Here is a 17,480-nt window from a genome sequence, read left to right as displayed (position 1 = left end):
ATCTCCCAGAGGAAGACAAGGACCTCCTCTGTCACGTATCCACAGGATCTCCGTGCTTTGCCCACTGCCGGACAGTTAGTTGCTATTTATGGACATCTGTGAAGGGAGCCAGAAGGTGGGTGGGTGGGTGGATTCATAGAGAAACAGATAAACAGATAGCTTTGTTTTCTTCTTCTGAGACCAAGTACACTATTTGGTTGTGTTTGCTTTTTTAATTGAAAGAGATATTCCACACCTGGTGATAGTCTTAAAGTAAGTAAAACATTAGGCATGAAATTTTGGACTGGGTTGTCATATATTTCTGAATGTTTGCATCTCTCTCTGGGCAATTTGTACAAACCAGATCCTAAGTTCATATATTTTTCAAGAATGTACCTTCTTCCCAAGTGATTCTGCCAAATAATTCTTCGCTCTAGCTGACGGCTCTACAGTGAAGTATCTGACCCGCCTTTTTTTTTTTTTTAATGTTTTTTTATTGTGGTAGAAGTCACATAATATAAAACATACTGTTTCAACCATATTTAACTGTACAATTCAGTGACACTAAGTACGTTTCACATCGTTTTGCCACTCTCACCATCATCCGTCTCCTGAAGTTTTCACCTTCCTGAACTAAAACTCTGTCCCCATTAAACACTGACTCCCCATTCCCCCTCCACACCCCCTGGCCCCTGGCATCCAGCAGTGTACTTTCTGACTATGAATTTGACTATTCTAGGTATTCCGTATAAGTGGAATCAAACAGTATTTTTCTGCACCTACTGTATATTGGAACGCATTTTTAAGGTTAACTTATTATATGTCTACAAACAGATTGTGTTTTTTTTCTCGCCTGTGCTATGCAGTAGGTTCTCATTAGTTATCTGTTTTATACATAGTAGCGTATATATGTCTGACCTGCCTTTATAATTGGTCTCATATCTTCTTCTGCCCCATTATTGGTAATGACGTCTGTTGGTGGTATGTTCACTACCAGAGAGACCATACTTGAGCAGTTTTTGTTCATCTGTAACTTACCAGTGCTTGGCACAGGTAGGAACAGACCAAGTGTTGTTGCTGGAATGTTGTTCTGTATCAGTTTACCCAAGGCAAGGATCAAAGAAAAAGTTGCCACAAAGAACTACATGTGTGTCTCGTGTGAACACTGTTGCAGGCTACTCAGTCCCACTGTCCTGTGTCTTGGAAGGTGTTCAGGAAGTCCTGGCCCAACCTCTGTATGTGTCATCGTCTTTGCCTTATTAACTCTCAAGGCAAGCACCAGGCAGGTTTTTACTGTAACCTTTATCAGACTGTGGTCAATCAATCAGTATTAATAATGAAACAGACTGTAGTAAGCATAGCTGTGCAGATGTAAAAGCAAGTCTCTCTGAGCTGTAAGAACGTCCTTCCACTACAGCCCGTTTTCCACAGGGCAGCCAAAGTGATCTCTTAAAAGCATGAATTAGATCACCACCCCCCCTCTGCTTAAACCCCTCTGATAATTTCCCATTCTGTCCCATTCAGAGTGAAGTCTAGGCCTGCCCCATCCCCACAGCTTCCAAGGCCCTGTGTGACCTGGCCCCGCCCACCTCCCTATACCCTTCTTTTACTTCCTTTCCCCTCGTTTGCGATAGTGGTTCTGGTTCTTGAAAGTGTGGTGCTTGCTCTTGGTGCCTATGCACTTACTGTCCCTTCCTTGTCCCCCCTCTTTGTCTTCAGGTCTCTCAGTTCTAACTGATCCCTCTCTCTGAAGCGTCCCATCATCCTCTTTTATTTTCCTCGTAGCATTTTTTTTTCATCCTTTGTAAGGTTGCTTTATTTTGCTTTTAGTCTAGCGGCAGATTTTTAAAATATATATAATTTTTTTTTTTTTTTTTTTTTTTTATCTCCACTGATGGCCATCATCATCTCTCACCTGGATTGTTGCAAAAGCCTTTAAACTGATCTTGGTGCTTCAGTTTATTTTTCAACACTAAGAGTTATTTCAACAATGAGACTTATTCTTTTAACATATATATCAGATCATGTCCCTTCTTGGCTCAAAACCGTCTCAATAAGAGTAAATGGCCAAGCCCTTACTTGGACCTCCAAGACCCTACATGACCTGTTGCCACCACTTCCATGTACACAATCACACTAACTCTCCAAGTTTATCTCCTACTTCTTTTCTCTGACTCTCAGTACTCCAACCAAGAAGGACCTCTTTTATGTCAAACACATAAAGCATACTCCTACCTCAGGGCCTTTGCATCTTTTTTTCCCTCTGACTAGTATGCTTTTCTTCCGGTTATTTGTGTGTCTCAAACCATTACTTCATTTTCAATCCTCTACTCAAATGTCATCTCACATTAGATGGCTTTCCTTACCATCCTAAATAAAAATATAAGCCCCTACCAAGACATAATACTCCCCTCACCTTTCTTCACTGTTCTCTATAGCATATATCATTATATAATGTTTTTATTGCTTTGTTGAATGAATTGTTTATTGTTGTGCCTCTGCTGGAATGTACGTTCCATGACGGCAGGGACTTTGTTTTATTTACTGCTGTATCCAGTGACTAGAATAGTGCCTGGCATGCACTGGTGCTTAAAAACAATGAATTATTAAATGAAAAAAATCAATGTATATCCCAGAATTCTTTCAAACTCCTTGAAAGGGCATTATCTGATTCTGTTTTTCAACATCTTTGGTAAAAAGGTATAAAACCTTCTAGGTTTTCTTCACCATCTATTTAGGAAGCATTAGCTGAGTGCTTCAAAAGAGAAGAAATAAAAATTTTCAGACTCATCAGGTTAATATCCATTAAATATGTACAGCATTTTGGTTTTTTTTTTTTTCTTGTTTTATTTTTTATTTTTTCTGAGATGACTTAGACATATGCCACTCTTTCCCTCTGCTTTGGGACTTTTGTGAGGCTGGACTAAGAATTCCATTGACTTTTTTTTTTTTTTTTTTTTTTTTTTCTTTTTGCGGTATGCGGGCCTCTCACTGTTGTGGCCTCTCCCGTTGCGGAGCACAGGCTCCGGACGCGCAGGCCCAGCGGCCATGGCTCACGGGCCCAGCCGCTCCGCGGCATATGGGATCCTCCCAGACCGGGGCACGAACCCGTATCCCCTGCATCGGCAGGCGGACTCTCAACCACTGCGCCACCAGGGAGGCCCTCCATTGACTTTTCTATCAGACAACTCTTGCTTCACTTCCTTTCACATCCTCTTGTCCTCACCTCTTTTTCTTTTTTTTTTTAAACATCTTTATGGGAGTATAATTGCTTTACAATGGTGTCTTAGTTTCTGCTTTATAACAAAGTGAATCAGTTATACATATACATATGTCTCCATATCTCTTCCCTCTTGCATCTCCCTCCCTCCCACCCTCTCTACCCCACCCCTCTAGGTGGTCACAAAGCACCGAGCTGATCTCCCTGTGCTCTGTGGCTGCTTCCCACTATCTATCTACCTTACGTTTGGTAGTGTATATATGTCCATGCCTCTCTTTCGCTTTGTCACAGCTTACCCTTCCCCCTCCCCATATCCTCAAGTCCATTCTCAAGTAGGTCTGTGTCTTTATTCCCGTTTTGCCCCTAGGTCCTTCATGACTTTTTTTTTTTTTAAATTCCGTATATATGTGTTAGCATACTGTATTTGTCTTTCTCTTTCTGACTTACTTCACTCTGTATGACAGACTCTAGGTCTATCCACCTCATTACAAATAGCTCAGTTTCGTTTCTTTTTATGGCTGAGTAATATTCCATTGTATATATGTGCCACATCTTCTTTATCCATTCATCCGATGATGGACACTTAGGTTGTTTCCAGCTCCGGGCTATTGTGAATAGAGCTGCAATGAACATTTTGGTACATGTCTCTTTTGGAATTATGGTTTTCTCAGGGTATATGCCTAGTAAAATATATATAATTTTATTTATTTATTGACTTCATTGGGTCTTTTTTTTTAACATCTTTATTGGAGAATAATTGCTTTACAATGGTGTGTCAGTTTCCGCTTTATAACAGTGAATCCGTTATACATGTACATATGTCCCCATATCTCTTCCCTCTTGCGTCTCCCTCCCTCCCACCCTCCCTATCCCACCCCTCTAGATGGTCACAAAGCACTTTATAACAAAGTGAATCCGTTATACATGTACATATGTCCCCATATCTCTTCCCTCTTGTGTCTCCCTCCCTCCCACCCTCCCTATCCCACCCCTCTAGATGGTCACAAAGCACCAAGCTGATCTTCCTGTGCTATGCGGCTGCTTCCCACTAGCTATCTGTTTTACATTTGGTAGTGTATATATGCCCATGCCACTCTCTTACTTTGTCCCAGCTTACCCTTCCCCCTCCCCATATCCTCAAGTCCATTCTCTAGTAGGTCTGTGTCTTTATTCCCGTCTTGCCCCTAGGTTCTTCATGACCTTTTTTTTTTTTTTTTTTAGATTCCATATATATGTGTTAGCATACGGTATTTGTTTTTCTCTTTCTGACTTAACTTCACTCTGCATGACAGACTAGGTCCATCCACCTCACTACAAATAACTCAGTTTTGTTTCTTTTTATGGCTGAGTAATATTCCATTGTATATATGTGCCACATCTTTATCCATTCATCTGTTGATGGACACTTCGGTTGCTTCCATGTCCTGGCTATTGTAAATAGAGCTGCAGTGAACATTTTGGTACATGACTCTTTTTGAATTAATATTTTTCTCAGGGTATATGCCCAGTAGTGGGATTGCTGGGTCGTATGGTAGTTCTATTTGTAGTTTTTTAAGGAACCTCCATACTGTTCTCCATAGTGGCTGTTATCAATTTACATTCCCACCAACAGTGCAAGAGGGTTCCCTTTTCTCCACACCCTCTCCAGCATTTATTTATTTATTTATTATTATTATTTTTTTTGTGATACGCGGGCCTCTCACTGTTGTGGCCTCCCCCGTTGCAGAGCACAGGCTCCGGACGCGCAGGCCCAGCAGCCATGGCTCACGGGCCCAGCCGCTCCGCGGCATGTGGGATCTTCCCGGACCGGGGCACGAATCCGTGTCCCCTGCATCAGCAGGCGGACTCTCAACCACTGCGCCACCAGGGAAGCCCTCCAGCATTTATTGTTTGTAGATTTTTTGATGATGGCCATTCTGACTGGTGTGAGATGATATCTCATTGTAGTTTTGATTTGCATTTCTGTAATGATTAATGATGTTGAGCATTCTTTCATGTGTGTGTTGGCAATCTGTATATCTTCTTTGGAGAAATGTCTATTTAGGTCTTCTGCCCATTTTTGGATTGGGTTGTTTGTTTTTTTGATATTGAGCTGCATGAGCTGCTTGTAAATTTTGGAGATTAATCCTTTGTCAGTTGCTTCATTTGCAAATATTTTCTCCCATTCTGAGGGTTGTCTTTTCATCTTGTTTATGGTTTCCTTTGCTGTACTGCATTGGGTCTTCGTTGCTGTACGCAGGGAGGGCTACTCTTCATTGTGGTGCATGGGCTTCTCATTGTCGTGGCTTCTCTTGTTGCAGAGCACAGGCTCTAGGTGCGCAGGCTTCAGTAGTTGTGGCTCGTGGGCTCTAGAGCACAGGCTCAGTAGTTGTGGCACACGGGCTTAGTTGCTCCACAGCATGTGGAATCTTCCTGGACCAGGGCTCGAACCCGTGTCCTCTGTATTGGCAGGCGGATTCTCAACCACTGCCCCACCAAGGAAGTCCCCCTCATAGCACTTATTACTACCCCAAATCACTGAAGAGTTTGTGTTCACTTGCACCCGGTCTAAGACCTTGGCCACCCTGTTCACACTATATTCCCAACACCTGGTCTGGTGCCCAGCACACATATTCAGTAAATACATTTTTTTAGCTTAAAATTCTGTTCTAACAAAGTATGCTTTACACTTAGTATATTGCTGTGGATTTTGTTGCCAGTATGATATACCCTGTGAGGCTTCTCCCAAGAGCATGGGCATCAGATTGCCTATAGAAATCAGACTGCAAACCTGCCAATGGTAGGTCAGAATGGAGGTGCACCGTCACCCTTACAAAGAGTGACTGGCTTCCAGTTCTCCAGATGTGGCTCTAAAGAAAGAACGAGTCCTTCAGGAGAACTGGTTGAGGAGCCTGGGAGGCCTGGGAGGAGGGGCAGCCTGCGAGGCAGATGGTGGAGGTGCCGGCCTGGGGGACACTGCGCCCCAGGGTAGAGTCCAGGCTGCCGAGGCCCCCAGGCTCCAGTGCCTCTGTGACAGAGGACACATCCAGCTCTCCTGCGGGTTCCATCCTGTGGAATGGCCGTCACGTAGCCACCCCTGGCTAGGCAGTCACTGTGCCAGGAGTGGTGCTTGCTACCTGGGTGCTCCACATACGTTGTCCTGCTTTATTGGGAACCGTTCCTGGGCCTTCTTGAGATAATGTGCCTCCCAGTAAAATTTGTGTGGGTAACAATTCACCGACAGACCAGAGCATCTTTTTCCCCTCAGCAGTTTTTCATCCCGAGTTGATAAATCGACAGTTTGTCAGTCTTATCGGCCTGACCAAGAAGTGGATCAGATGGCTCTCTGTAAATTCGCAAAATGAGATTTTTGAGCCTGTGACATGCTAGCTTATGTGAATTCTAGGGCATGGCCAACAGCCTTCCCTTGGGACCTCACCCCATTTGTCCATTGACACCCCTCCGATGGCCCAGCTATTCTTGTCAATTTTTTGAAAAACAGCTTGATTGAAGTACAGTTCACATTCCATAAGTTCACCCGTTTAAAATGTACAGTTCAGTTCTTTTTAGTATGGTCACAGAGTTTGCAACAATCACCACAATCAGTTTTAGAGCATTTTTATCACACCCAGCCCTGTACCCACGAGCAGTCACTTCCCCTTTTCTTTTAAGTTTATTTTTAAGATTCTGACTCTTTAACTCCCAGCATTAGACTTTAGCATTTTTACATGTGTACAGCTAATATGTAGCTGTTGTAGGTACAGAGTTACCAGTGTGTTCACAGATTTCTTAGCTCACTTTTTTCATCTTGCAACCCATTCTTTAAGGGAAAAACAACCCAACTCTTAGGTACTATAAAATAGAGAAAACGTATCCTCCCTCAGCCAGTGTGGAGGTTCTGATCAGACAGCCTGGGTTCAGATCATGACTGACCACTTAGTAGCTCTGTGACCTTGAGCAAAATCTTTAACCTCTCTGAGCCTCAGTTTCCTCATCTTTAAAATGAGAATACAACTGGTACTTAGAGGTTTCTGAGAATTAATGAGAACAGTGTCTGGCGCTTAGGGCTCTATAAGTGTTTGTTGTTATTATCTTTCATATACGTTTCAGCTTAAAAAATGAGTTAGTTTAGAGAAAAAAATTACAAATATTTCAAATGGTAATCAGACGTGAAGATAATGGGAACAGTGCAGTAGGATAACGTGAGTCTGTTTTCCACGTTAACGATACCAGATCCTCTGCTTTAGGAATTTTATTATTTTTGTCGACCAGAAAAAAAAAGGGTGTGGGGAATTCCCTGGCAGTCCAGTGGTTATGACTCCACGCTTCCACTACAGGGGGCGTGGGTTCAATCCCTGGTTGGGGAACTAAGATCCCGCATGCTACACGGTGCTGCCTGGCCAAAAAAAAAAACTAAAATAGCTTTAAACAAACAAACAAACAAAAGTTCTCAGGCTAACACTTGATCAAAACAACAAAATGTACCCACAGGTCCCCCTTCTTTCTGACTTGTTTTTGACACAGCCAGCTTTACAGGGAGGCTTGGCAGCTCATTGATTTATAGCATTTTTATTAGCTGTGTAATGGACATTTAGTTTGGGACAATAAGTTGTCCAATGTATTTCATACGTTTGAGGAACCGTATTGGTGTGTGGCCAGAATGTGACAGCAAACAACTTTATGCCTTGGTTTTTCCCTTTAGTTTTCTTACGCGTTACCAAATGCTTAGATGCTGGACATCACCAAAGCCTCGTTTCTAGGAAACAGGTGTATGTCATATTACATTGTCCCCACATGCACACACTTGCCCCTTCTAACTCCACGTCTCCCTTCTCCCACTCTACTTTTTCCCTAGCATGTAGCAGAAAGTATAATTTCCTTATTATCCTAGCTAGGATGTAAGTTCCATGAGAGTAAGGATCTTTTTTTTTTTTTTTTTTTTGCCATACGCGGGCCTCTCACTGTTGTGGCCTCTCCCGTTGCGGAGCACAGGCTCCGGACGCGAAGGCCCAGCGGCCATGGCTCATGGGCGCAGCCGCTCCACGGCATATGGGATGCTCCCGGACCAGGGCACAAACCCGTGTCCCCTGCATCGGCAGGCGGACTCTCAACCACTGCGCCACCAGGGAAGCCCGAGAGTAAGGATCTTTGACTGACTGATTCATTTTTATTTTTTTAATTGAAGTATAACTGACTTACTACCTGATATTAGTTTCAGGTGTACACCATAGTGATTTGATATTTTTAGAGGTGACAAACTGTACACAGTTATCACAATATTATTGACTGTGTATCCTGTGCTGTGCATTACATCCCTGTGACTTATTTATCTTATAAGTGGTAGTTTGTACCTCTTAATCTCCTTCACCTATTTTGCCCCATACCCCACCCCGCTCCTCTCTAGCAGCCACCAGTCTGTTCTCTGTATCTGTGAGTCTATTTCTGTTTTGTTATATTTGTCCATTTGTTTTTTATATTCCACATATAAGTGAAAACATAGAGGATTTGTCTTTTTCTGACTTATTTCACTTAGCATAATACGCTGTAGGTCCATCCATGTTGTCACGAATGGCAAGATTTCCTTCTTTTTTATGGACTAAAGGACTCCTAGCCGAGTCACGCCCCTTCTAAGGAGCCTTCCTGGAAGCCTGTGCCATCCCCGTTACTTAGGCTTGCCCCTCATTGGCTAAAACTGGGTCACATGGCCACCCTTTCTACTAGGAAGGCCAGGAAACGTAGGCACAGCCCCTTCCGAAACAGAAATAGAGCTCTCTGAGGAAGAAGGATCTGAGTTAAGTAACTGGCAGTGCCTGCCTCAGGGGTTGTTGTCTAGCTGGCTAGGGAGGGGGTGGCAGCAAGGGTTTCTCCAGTCTGAACCTAGTCAAGGTGTCCATCTTATTTTACCTGGGGACAGAGTCTGTGATGACAGGTAGGGTCTGTTACCTAATCAGTAACGGCCAGGTGGTGGCCTCTGGACTTCCCCGCAAACCAGTGTTTTTTAAGTGTACTCTGAACTTTGCAAGGATTTGACTTGATTTGGTTGTCCCACATTTTCACAGCAGGCTTGAAACTGAAACACAGCAGCCTTCTTGGTGGTCATTACACAGTCCAGGAAGGCCTCTTCTGAGTCCTGCAGGCGGTCATGTCAGCAGGGGAAGCGGCCCAGGGTTCCTGTGTGGAGTCCTGCTGCTTCTGGGCCTCTAGTGGGATTCCTCAGCAACAGCTCCCTCTGCAGGAACCTTCCATGGGAGTCTGGACTTCCTGACTCCCCACCCCTTCCTAGCCTGAGACTATTTTAATTTTGAATGGGTGCTGGTACAGATCCAGCCTGTCAAGGAAGATAGGTTAAACACTCTTATCCCTCAAAAAAAATGGTGATCCTGATGCTGTTTAAATGGAAAAACGGCAGTGAAGGAAAGGGGAGATCCACGTTGAAATGGAAATTTTACTTTTCTCTGTAGGAGTGAAAGATAGTGAAGGCTTTAGCTAACTGAAAGTGCTTTCAACATGGCTGGTTGGGAAATTTCAATATGGACTTAGTCTCCAGGGCCAGGCAGATGGCAGAAACGAGAAAGCTTCTATCACCAGGGCATCGTGAATGTCTTAACGCAGTTACGCTCTACATATAAAACACACAGGCCCAAGAAAAAGGAACGTTTGAGCGCTCTTCTTTTCAGGCACCATCTTAAACGCTTTACGTGTTTTATCTTATCCAGTTCTCACAAACCCTGTGAGGTATGTGCTGTTGTAATCATCCTTGTTCACTGCTGAGGAAACCAAGGCTCGGGGCAGTTACTTAACTTAAGTTCCCACATCGGGAAGTGGTAGAGCGGGATCTGAACCAGGCATACTGGCTCCAGAGCCCTCACTCTTTTTTTTTTTGCGGTACGCGGGCCTCTCACTGTTGTGGCCTCTCCAGTTGCGGAGCACAGGCTCCGGACGTGCAGGCTCAGCGGCCATGGCTCACGGGCCCAGCCGCTCCACGGCATGTGGGATCTTCCCAGACCGGGGCACGAACCCGTGTCCCCTGCATTGGCAGGCGGACTCTCAACCACTGCGCCACCAGGGAAGCCCCAGAGCCCTCACTCTTAATCACCGTGTTGAGGAACATTTTCTCTCTGAGGTTCTTAAAACACCCTACCCCGTCAGTCTCCCATTTTTACCACTTTTGTCAGAGACATGCTGCTAAGCATGTGTCCCTTTCCTACACTCTGTGCTTGACCTCAGTGGACGATAGACAGTTGGGAGTGGCATGGGATGAGACAGAAGGACATCTGCAGAGTTCATGCCCTGGCTGAAGGGGACAGCTACTCCTGGTTCTAGCCGGTTGGGGCCAGTGTTACCAGGTATTCTTCTTTTTTTTTTTTTTTTAAATAGAAGCGAGATCTGGATTTTTATGACATGTCTCCCAGTCTTTAAATGTTCACAGGTAATTCAGAAGTTTTAGAAAGCAGTGCATAGGCACAGCAAAGGAAACAATCAATAGAGTGAAAATGCAACCTATGGGTTGGGAGAAAATATTTGCAAACTATATATCTGATAAGGGGTTAACATCCAAAATATCTAAGAAACTCATACAAGAGTAAAAAACCACAAATAACCCCATTGAAAAATGGGTAAAGGACCTGAATAGACATTTCTCAGAAGAAGACGTACAAATGGTCAGGAGACATTTAAGAAGGTGCTCAACTTCACTAATAACCAGGAAAATAGAAATCAAAAGTACGATGAGATACCACCTCATGTCTGTTAGAATGACTTTCATCAGAAAGAGTTGGAGGGGATGTAGAGAAAAGGGAACGCTTGTACCCTGTTGGTGGGAATGTAAGTTGGTACAGCTGTTACAAAAAAGTGTGGAGGAAAAAAAGAACAGTATGGAGGTTCCTCAAAAAGTTAGAAATAGAAATACTTTATGATCCAGCAATTCTGTTTCTGAGTATGTAGAAAGGAAATGAAATCAGGATCTTGAAGACATAATCTACACTCCCATGTTCATTGCAGCATTATTCATGATAACCAAGATATGGAAACAGCGTAAGTGCCCATCAACAGATGAATGGAAAAAGAGATGTGGTTATATACATACAGTGAAATATTATTCAGCCTTAAAAAAGGATATCCTGCCAGTTGTAACAACATGGATGGACCTGGAGGGCATTATGCTAAGTGAAAGAAGCCAGTCACAAAAAAGACAAATACTGCATGATTCCATTTATATGAGGTGTACCTAGAGTAGTCAGATTCATAGAGATAGTGTAGAAAGGTGGCTGGAGAAATGGGGAGATGTTTGTCGGGGGTACGAAGTTTCAGTTATGCAAGATAGATAATTTCTGGAGATCTAATGTACACCTGTGTGACCAGAGTTAACAGTACTGTGCTATACACTTGAAATTTGCTGAGTGTAGATCTTAAGTGTTTTCATCAGAAAAAAAAAAAAAGGAAAAAAATAAGGTAACTATGTGAGGTGATGAATATGTTAATTGGCTTGTTTGTAGTGTTTATTTCTCAATGTATGCATATATCAAATCATCAAGTCATACACCTTAGATAGATATAATTCTTGTCACTTATAGCTCACTAAAGTTTGGGGGCGGGGGGAAGCAGGATGTAGGCTAAACAGTGCGTATCTGCAGACCAGATGTACCCGGCAGCCACCACTTCCCAGACTCTGATTTAACTCATCAAGCCTGCAGCTCCTCTGATGAAATGTGTGCATCAGGCTGATATTTCTTGGGTGTTGAATGTGTACAAGGGACTAACAGATTAGAAACTGTCATCATAATTCTATTAAATCATAGCATAAGAGAATGTTGGAACTAGAAAGGAACTTGGAAATATCTAGCCACTTGTTTACCAAATCATGGTGTAGATGAGATCTTAGACGGCTCATAGGTGAATGGTTTTTATTTTAATAGTTGTACATTTATTTTAACACGCATTCAGAAAGTATGATTAGCGTATGAAGCCTGTGTTTTTGTGAATATTAGTTACTATTTAAGGTGAGTTAAAGAGCACTGTTAAATATGTATGTAAATATGTATGTAATAAATATAATACTATAAGTGGTGCACGAAAATGGCAAAAATTGTGAGGGTTGTGTGAGAATGACTGAAGTGTGAGTAACACTGATCCAGACTAAATCATCTTGTTTAGATGAAAAAACAGGTTTAGAAGATTTTGCCTGTGGCTGCGGACTTTTCTAACTTCCATCCAAGTTCTTTTTTTGCCCTCTAAGAAGAGCATATAACATCAGTATTTTCCACATAAATTTACTTACCCATTTAAATAATTATGATGGCTTTATTTGTCAGTTAGCCCTCAGTAAAGCTGGGGGGTGGAGAATAAATAAATAGTTATGGTGATTACCAACTGAAAAAAAAAATGCACAGTTGAGAATAAAAGTTGAGAATTATGTTTTATTGGCGGACAAACCTGAGGACTTAAGCCAGGACACAGCCTCTCTGCGGGCCTGCTCCGAAGAGGTCAGGGAGGAGCCAGCCGGTAGAGGAGTTTTTGCAACAAAGACCAGGTAGTCGGAACTTCAAAATATTACTGTTAATTCAAGAGAACCAGATGTCTCAAGTTAATGAATTGAGCACTTTTCTGTGTATGGGAGGATGCAAGAGCCTGGGCGCATTGAAGTCATTCCTTTGATGTGCACCTTAACTATCTGGGGCCGGTGTCCTGTGCTTTCCCATCCTGAGTCCCCTCAGGTGCACCCTTTGGAGGTGGCTGCAGTGGCTGAGGGCGTGGTGTCATTTGTCTCCATCCTGAGTTCCCCCAGGGCTTACCGTAGGGGGCGGCTGTTGGCTGCAACATCCTTTGTTTACCGATATGATATGTGGGGCAGCATTTTTCTTTCACATGAGTTAAGTGCTCAATGGAAATGAAAATACTTGGTGCTGCTTCTGCAGGATCTAGTGGACCAAGCCCAGAACTCATAAAAATAGTGGCCTGATTGAAAATCCTCGTTAAGGAAGAATTTAAAGGGTGATTTTGGTTTTGTTTATTTAACATGATGGCCTTTTTGTCAGTGATGTTTTATAAATCAGTAATATTTACTTCCAAAGGTCTAGTCAAGTGCTGTTTACTAGTTCTCCCAGAACTAGTTTTCTACAAAAACAACTGGTACCAAACCTCTTCCACTTAAACAGTTAACATTTTATAGAATAATTCAATTTAAAATTTAGTAAATCCTCAACTGTCACATTAGAAATCTCATGCTAAGTTCTGGGTTTACGGTGTGGGAAAACGAAGCAGCAGAAGGCATGTCATTTACCAGGGCTCTGTGGTACACGAGGTGAAGGGACAAGATGAAGCTCCTTCTTGTGTTCTGCCAGGAACCATAGCTGGATACAGTCCAGCTCCTGCCTCCAAGCCGGGGTGGTAGAGAGGGCCCTGGGCCAGCAGCTGTGACTCAGGAAGGAAGAATGTATAAGACAACGAGGTCTTAGTGTTCCACAGAGGGAAAACCGAGTCATAGCAGATGCTGCCTATGAGTTTCCAGATTTCCTGGGACACAGTCAGATTTGGCTTTGGAGAGAGCTTATTTGTACCCTTGCCTTCCGACTGTGACTCTTCATCTCCTTCTCCACCTTCCTTAGTTTTCCCTGGAAATGCCCACACGTATGTGTTTGCGTTTGTGTATTTGGTGTATGTGTAGGGACGGAAGATGGAGCTCAGGAAGTGGTGAAGGAGATCTTAGAAGATGTGGTCACGTCTGCAGTTAAAGGTAAGAACCAAGACCCCAGCCTTTCCTCCTACTCGTTCCTTCATAGACGTCCCCAGCCAGGTATTTTAGTGCCCACCCCCAGTAAACTCATGGAAGCTGTCTGCCCCTGTCTGCCCAACATTTATATGGAATTCAGAAATTACTTGTTGTTAGTGATTGGTGTTCTCACTCGGGTTGGGTTCAAGAAGCACAGTCCAACAGTGTTAAGAGTTGGGTGCTCCACATGGAGATGCAGAGGGCCACTCCTATATACAGCCAGGTTTTTCCAGAAGTGGGCAGGGAGCCCTGAGGTGGTGAATTTTCCTGGCTAGCCATTGATGTATCCAGGGGACCGTCCCCACGTCAGCAGGTATCAGATGCACAGGGAGGCTTCGTTCATTTTGTTAGACTTCATTCTTAACTCCCTCAGTTTTTGGTGTAGTTTCAGTGGAATTAACCTTGTATAGCTCAGAATGACTATCAGATGATTTTTCCTTTGTTTTTACCCAAAATCTCAGGTCAGTGGTTATGTGCTGAATACTCAGCTCCAGTGCCAATAAACCATTAATGGATTGAGAACTCAATAAATTAGTGGGTTGCAATCAGCGTTTTCTAAATGGAAGAGAATAAAATGAAAATAGATGCAAGCTGAATGTGACTCATATAGTAATGTTAAGCATTGTTTCATGAAACATGCTTCAGTGATTTATTTTTGTGCACACGTGTATACTGGGTCATGACTGTTAAAATGTATTTCTTAGTGAGGATCATGGTCAAAGAAGTTTGACCCACTGCTCTAAGCCCTATCCTTTTATTAATTTAGGGTACCACCAAACTGTATTCATAGATTTCATTATTTGTTTAACTTTTTATAGAAATGTCTTTAAAATAAAATAATTTTATTTCATACCTTTAGATTTTTTTTTTCTGGGGCCAATGCAAGAAGTCCTCACGTAATGAACACTTATCTGTCTTGTTCACTGCTGTATCCCCCAGCCCCTAGCACAGAGCTTGGCACATAATAGACACCTGATAAATATTTGTTGAATGAATATATGCTTCAAAAACCATTATGGACGATTATGCTTATTAAGTTGTTCGGTGTCCCTTAAATATATGATCCACATGGTAAATTCCTCATAGAGTTCAGCTGTTCTGCTAATCATCAGATACGCTTTCTTTCATTAAATGATGGAATCTATTTAATTCTTTGTCTTTTCCTTTTCCACATGGCTGCCAGGAAGCTCAGGTCTACATTTTTTTTTTCCTGTGACTGAGGTTTTCTATCATAACTATCAAACTCTTTTCATTTATGTAACTCTTGTTCTCTAACCCCTGTATTAGTAGCCTTTTTAGAAAAGAAAATCTGTGCTTTTTATGTTTAGCTGGTTCTAATCTTCTTTGGAAGTAGGTAGGGGTGGGCAGGACTGCTGTATTGGACAATTCTGGAGGCACCACTGACCTGGGCCACAATGTGAAGGAAGCCACCTGGGAGTGGGGCTGTGGGTAATAGACACATATAGCCAGAGCAGGGCAGTGGCTCAGGGAAAGGGAGAAAGCAGTAGCTGGAAGGTTATGTGAATAACTTCTTCTTGGTGTGAGGCCACCTTTTAGGGTAAGTACTAACTTGGTAATGACTTTTGCATTGTATTTTTAAGAAGCAGCACAAAAGCATGGTCTGACAGAGCCTGAGAGGGTCCTGGGTGAACTGGAGCGCCAGGAACATGCCACGCCCCCAGCAGCTGACGAAAACTCACAGACCAATGGGATAGCAGACGACAGGCAGTCCTTGTCTTCGGCAGATAATCTGGTACGTTGGTGATCTTCCTATCAGGCTTGTTTTGGTTTTTACTTTTTTAGAAGATGCAGAATTAAATCTCTATCGGAAGAAGCGAGTGAAAACCAACAAGCCCTGTTCAATTCTTTAGTCACACCATCCTGGCCTGATAGTCTTTGTGTTAATAGGTTCCATTCTTGGAACATGCTAATGTTGGTGGTATATAATAGGGTTGTTAAACCGTATTTATTCAGACTTTTAAAAACTTATGTTTCCTGCCCTTTTTCTTTTATCTTAAAATGGTGTACATTCGTTATAGAAAAATAATACAGAGAAGGAAAATAAGGAAATAGAAGTCATCCATAATCTTCTAACCCAGAGATAACATTTGTTAACATTCTACTTATACTCTAGATTTTTCTCTCCCTCCCATGTTTTTTACCGCTTAAATGTAGTAACACAATGTACATGCTGTTTTGTAACCTGCTTTTTAAATTTGAGGTGTATTATGAACATCCTTTCAGGGCCCCCCTAAGTGTGTCTGCTACATTATTATTATTTTTTTAGGTAGCTTTGTTGTTCTCTTGAAAACAGTATATATAAACATTCAAAACAGGAAGAAATGATATTAACATCCCACCTGAACCCACTCTCTTGCTGTACCTTTTCACCAATGTTTCTCAACCTTTTAAATGATCTCTCTCTCTCTCTCACACACTCACACTCACACACACACACACACACACACACACACACGCGGGAGCCTTTTTATGTATTTTTCCCATTCATCACCCTGTTTCATGAAATTTTAAAGCTATTGGTAAACTAGATACCTGTTTATGTACTGTAGGTATATCTGTGCTTTATACATAAAAAGAATGATTATGATTTTTTTCCACACCCATTGCCCCCGCCTCCAACAAGTTTTTGCCCCTGTCTTAGTCTGTATAGGCTGCTCTAACAATACTATTTACTGGGTGACTTGTAAACAACAGAAATGTGTTTCTCACAGTTCTGGAAACTGGGAAGTCCAAGATCAAGGTACCAGCAGTTTCAGTGTCTGGTGAGAGTCTGTTTCCTGGCTCACAGATAACTGTCTTTTTACTCTGTCCTTCTGGCAGAAGGGGCAAGGGAGCTCTCTGGGGCCTCTTTAATAAGGACATTAATCCCATCCATGAGAGCTCCACCCTCATGACGTAATCACCTCTCGAAGGCCCCACCTCCAAACACCGTCACATTAGGATTAGGTTTCAACATGTGAATTTTGGGGTGGAGTGGAGGGCACAGACATCCAGTCTATAGCAGTCCCCTTGGGGTTATATCATCCCCAATAAGAATGCACTTATAAAAAAAAAAAAAAGAATGCACTTATATAGGGATGTACTTAAATCCACACTAGGTATTTGTGTGTTATGTACTAGGCTGCAACTTTGTTCACTCAACACTGTTCTATGGACATCTTTTTACATCAGTAGTACATATATGTCTAACTAATGTTTTTAATGACCATGTGAGATTTTATCATGGATTACCATAATGTAACAGTTCCCTATTAGGTTTTTGGGTTATTTTCAGTTTAATCACAGGAGACAGTTCTACAGTGAACATCCTTGTAGATAGATCTTATGCCCATCCTTAATTATTTATGATAAATTCATACAAGTGGTATTGTTGGGTCAAGAGTTGGGAGCTTTAAGGCTTTTGTTCCTCAACATCAAATTAGGCGGCCAGGAGGGCAGTGGTCGAATTTCGGCCCACTTGGAGGCTCTCAGCACTCATTTTCCCATTCCCTCATTAAAACTGAGCAGTAGCAT

The 17,480-nt window shown here is 42.5% G+C and overlaps 1 protein-coding gene across 1 annotated transcript in view; it reads left to right on the top strand.

Moving 5' to 3' along the window:
- The window catches only part of ARFGEF2 (ARF guanine nucleotide exchange factor 2), a 103,160-nt gene that overhangs the window by 25,261 nt on the left and 60,419 nt on the right, over positions 1–17,480 (top strand). Inside the window, exons 7-8 of the mRNA XM_081255330.1 lie at positions 13,842–13,910; positions 15,548–15,699. Of these exons, the coding sequence (XP_081111456.1) occupies positions 13,842–13,910; positions 15,548–15,699 (221 nt within the window). The remainder of the gene's footprint in view (positions 1–13,841; positions 13,911–15,547; positions 15,700–17,480) is intronic.

Source organism: Mesoplodon bidens (assembly GCF_964165515.1).
Source record: "Mesoplodon bidens genome assembly, chromosome: 15".
NCBI lineage: Eukaryota > Metazoa > Chordata > Mammalia > Artiodactyla > Ziphiidae > Mesoplodon > Mesoplodon bidens.
This window is presented reverse-complemented; position numbering and strand designations above follow the sequence as displayed.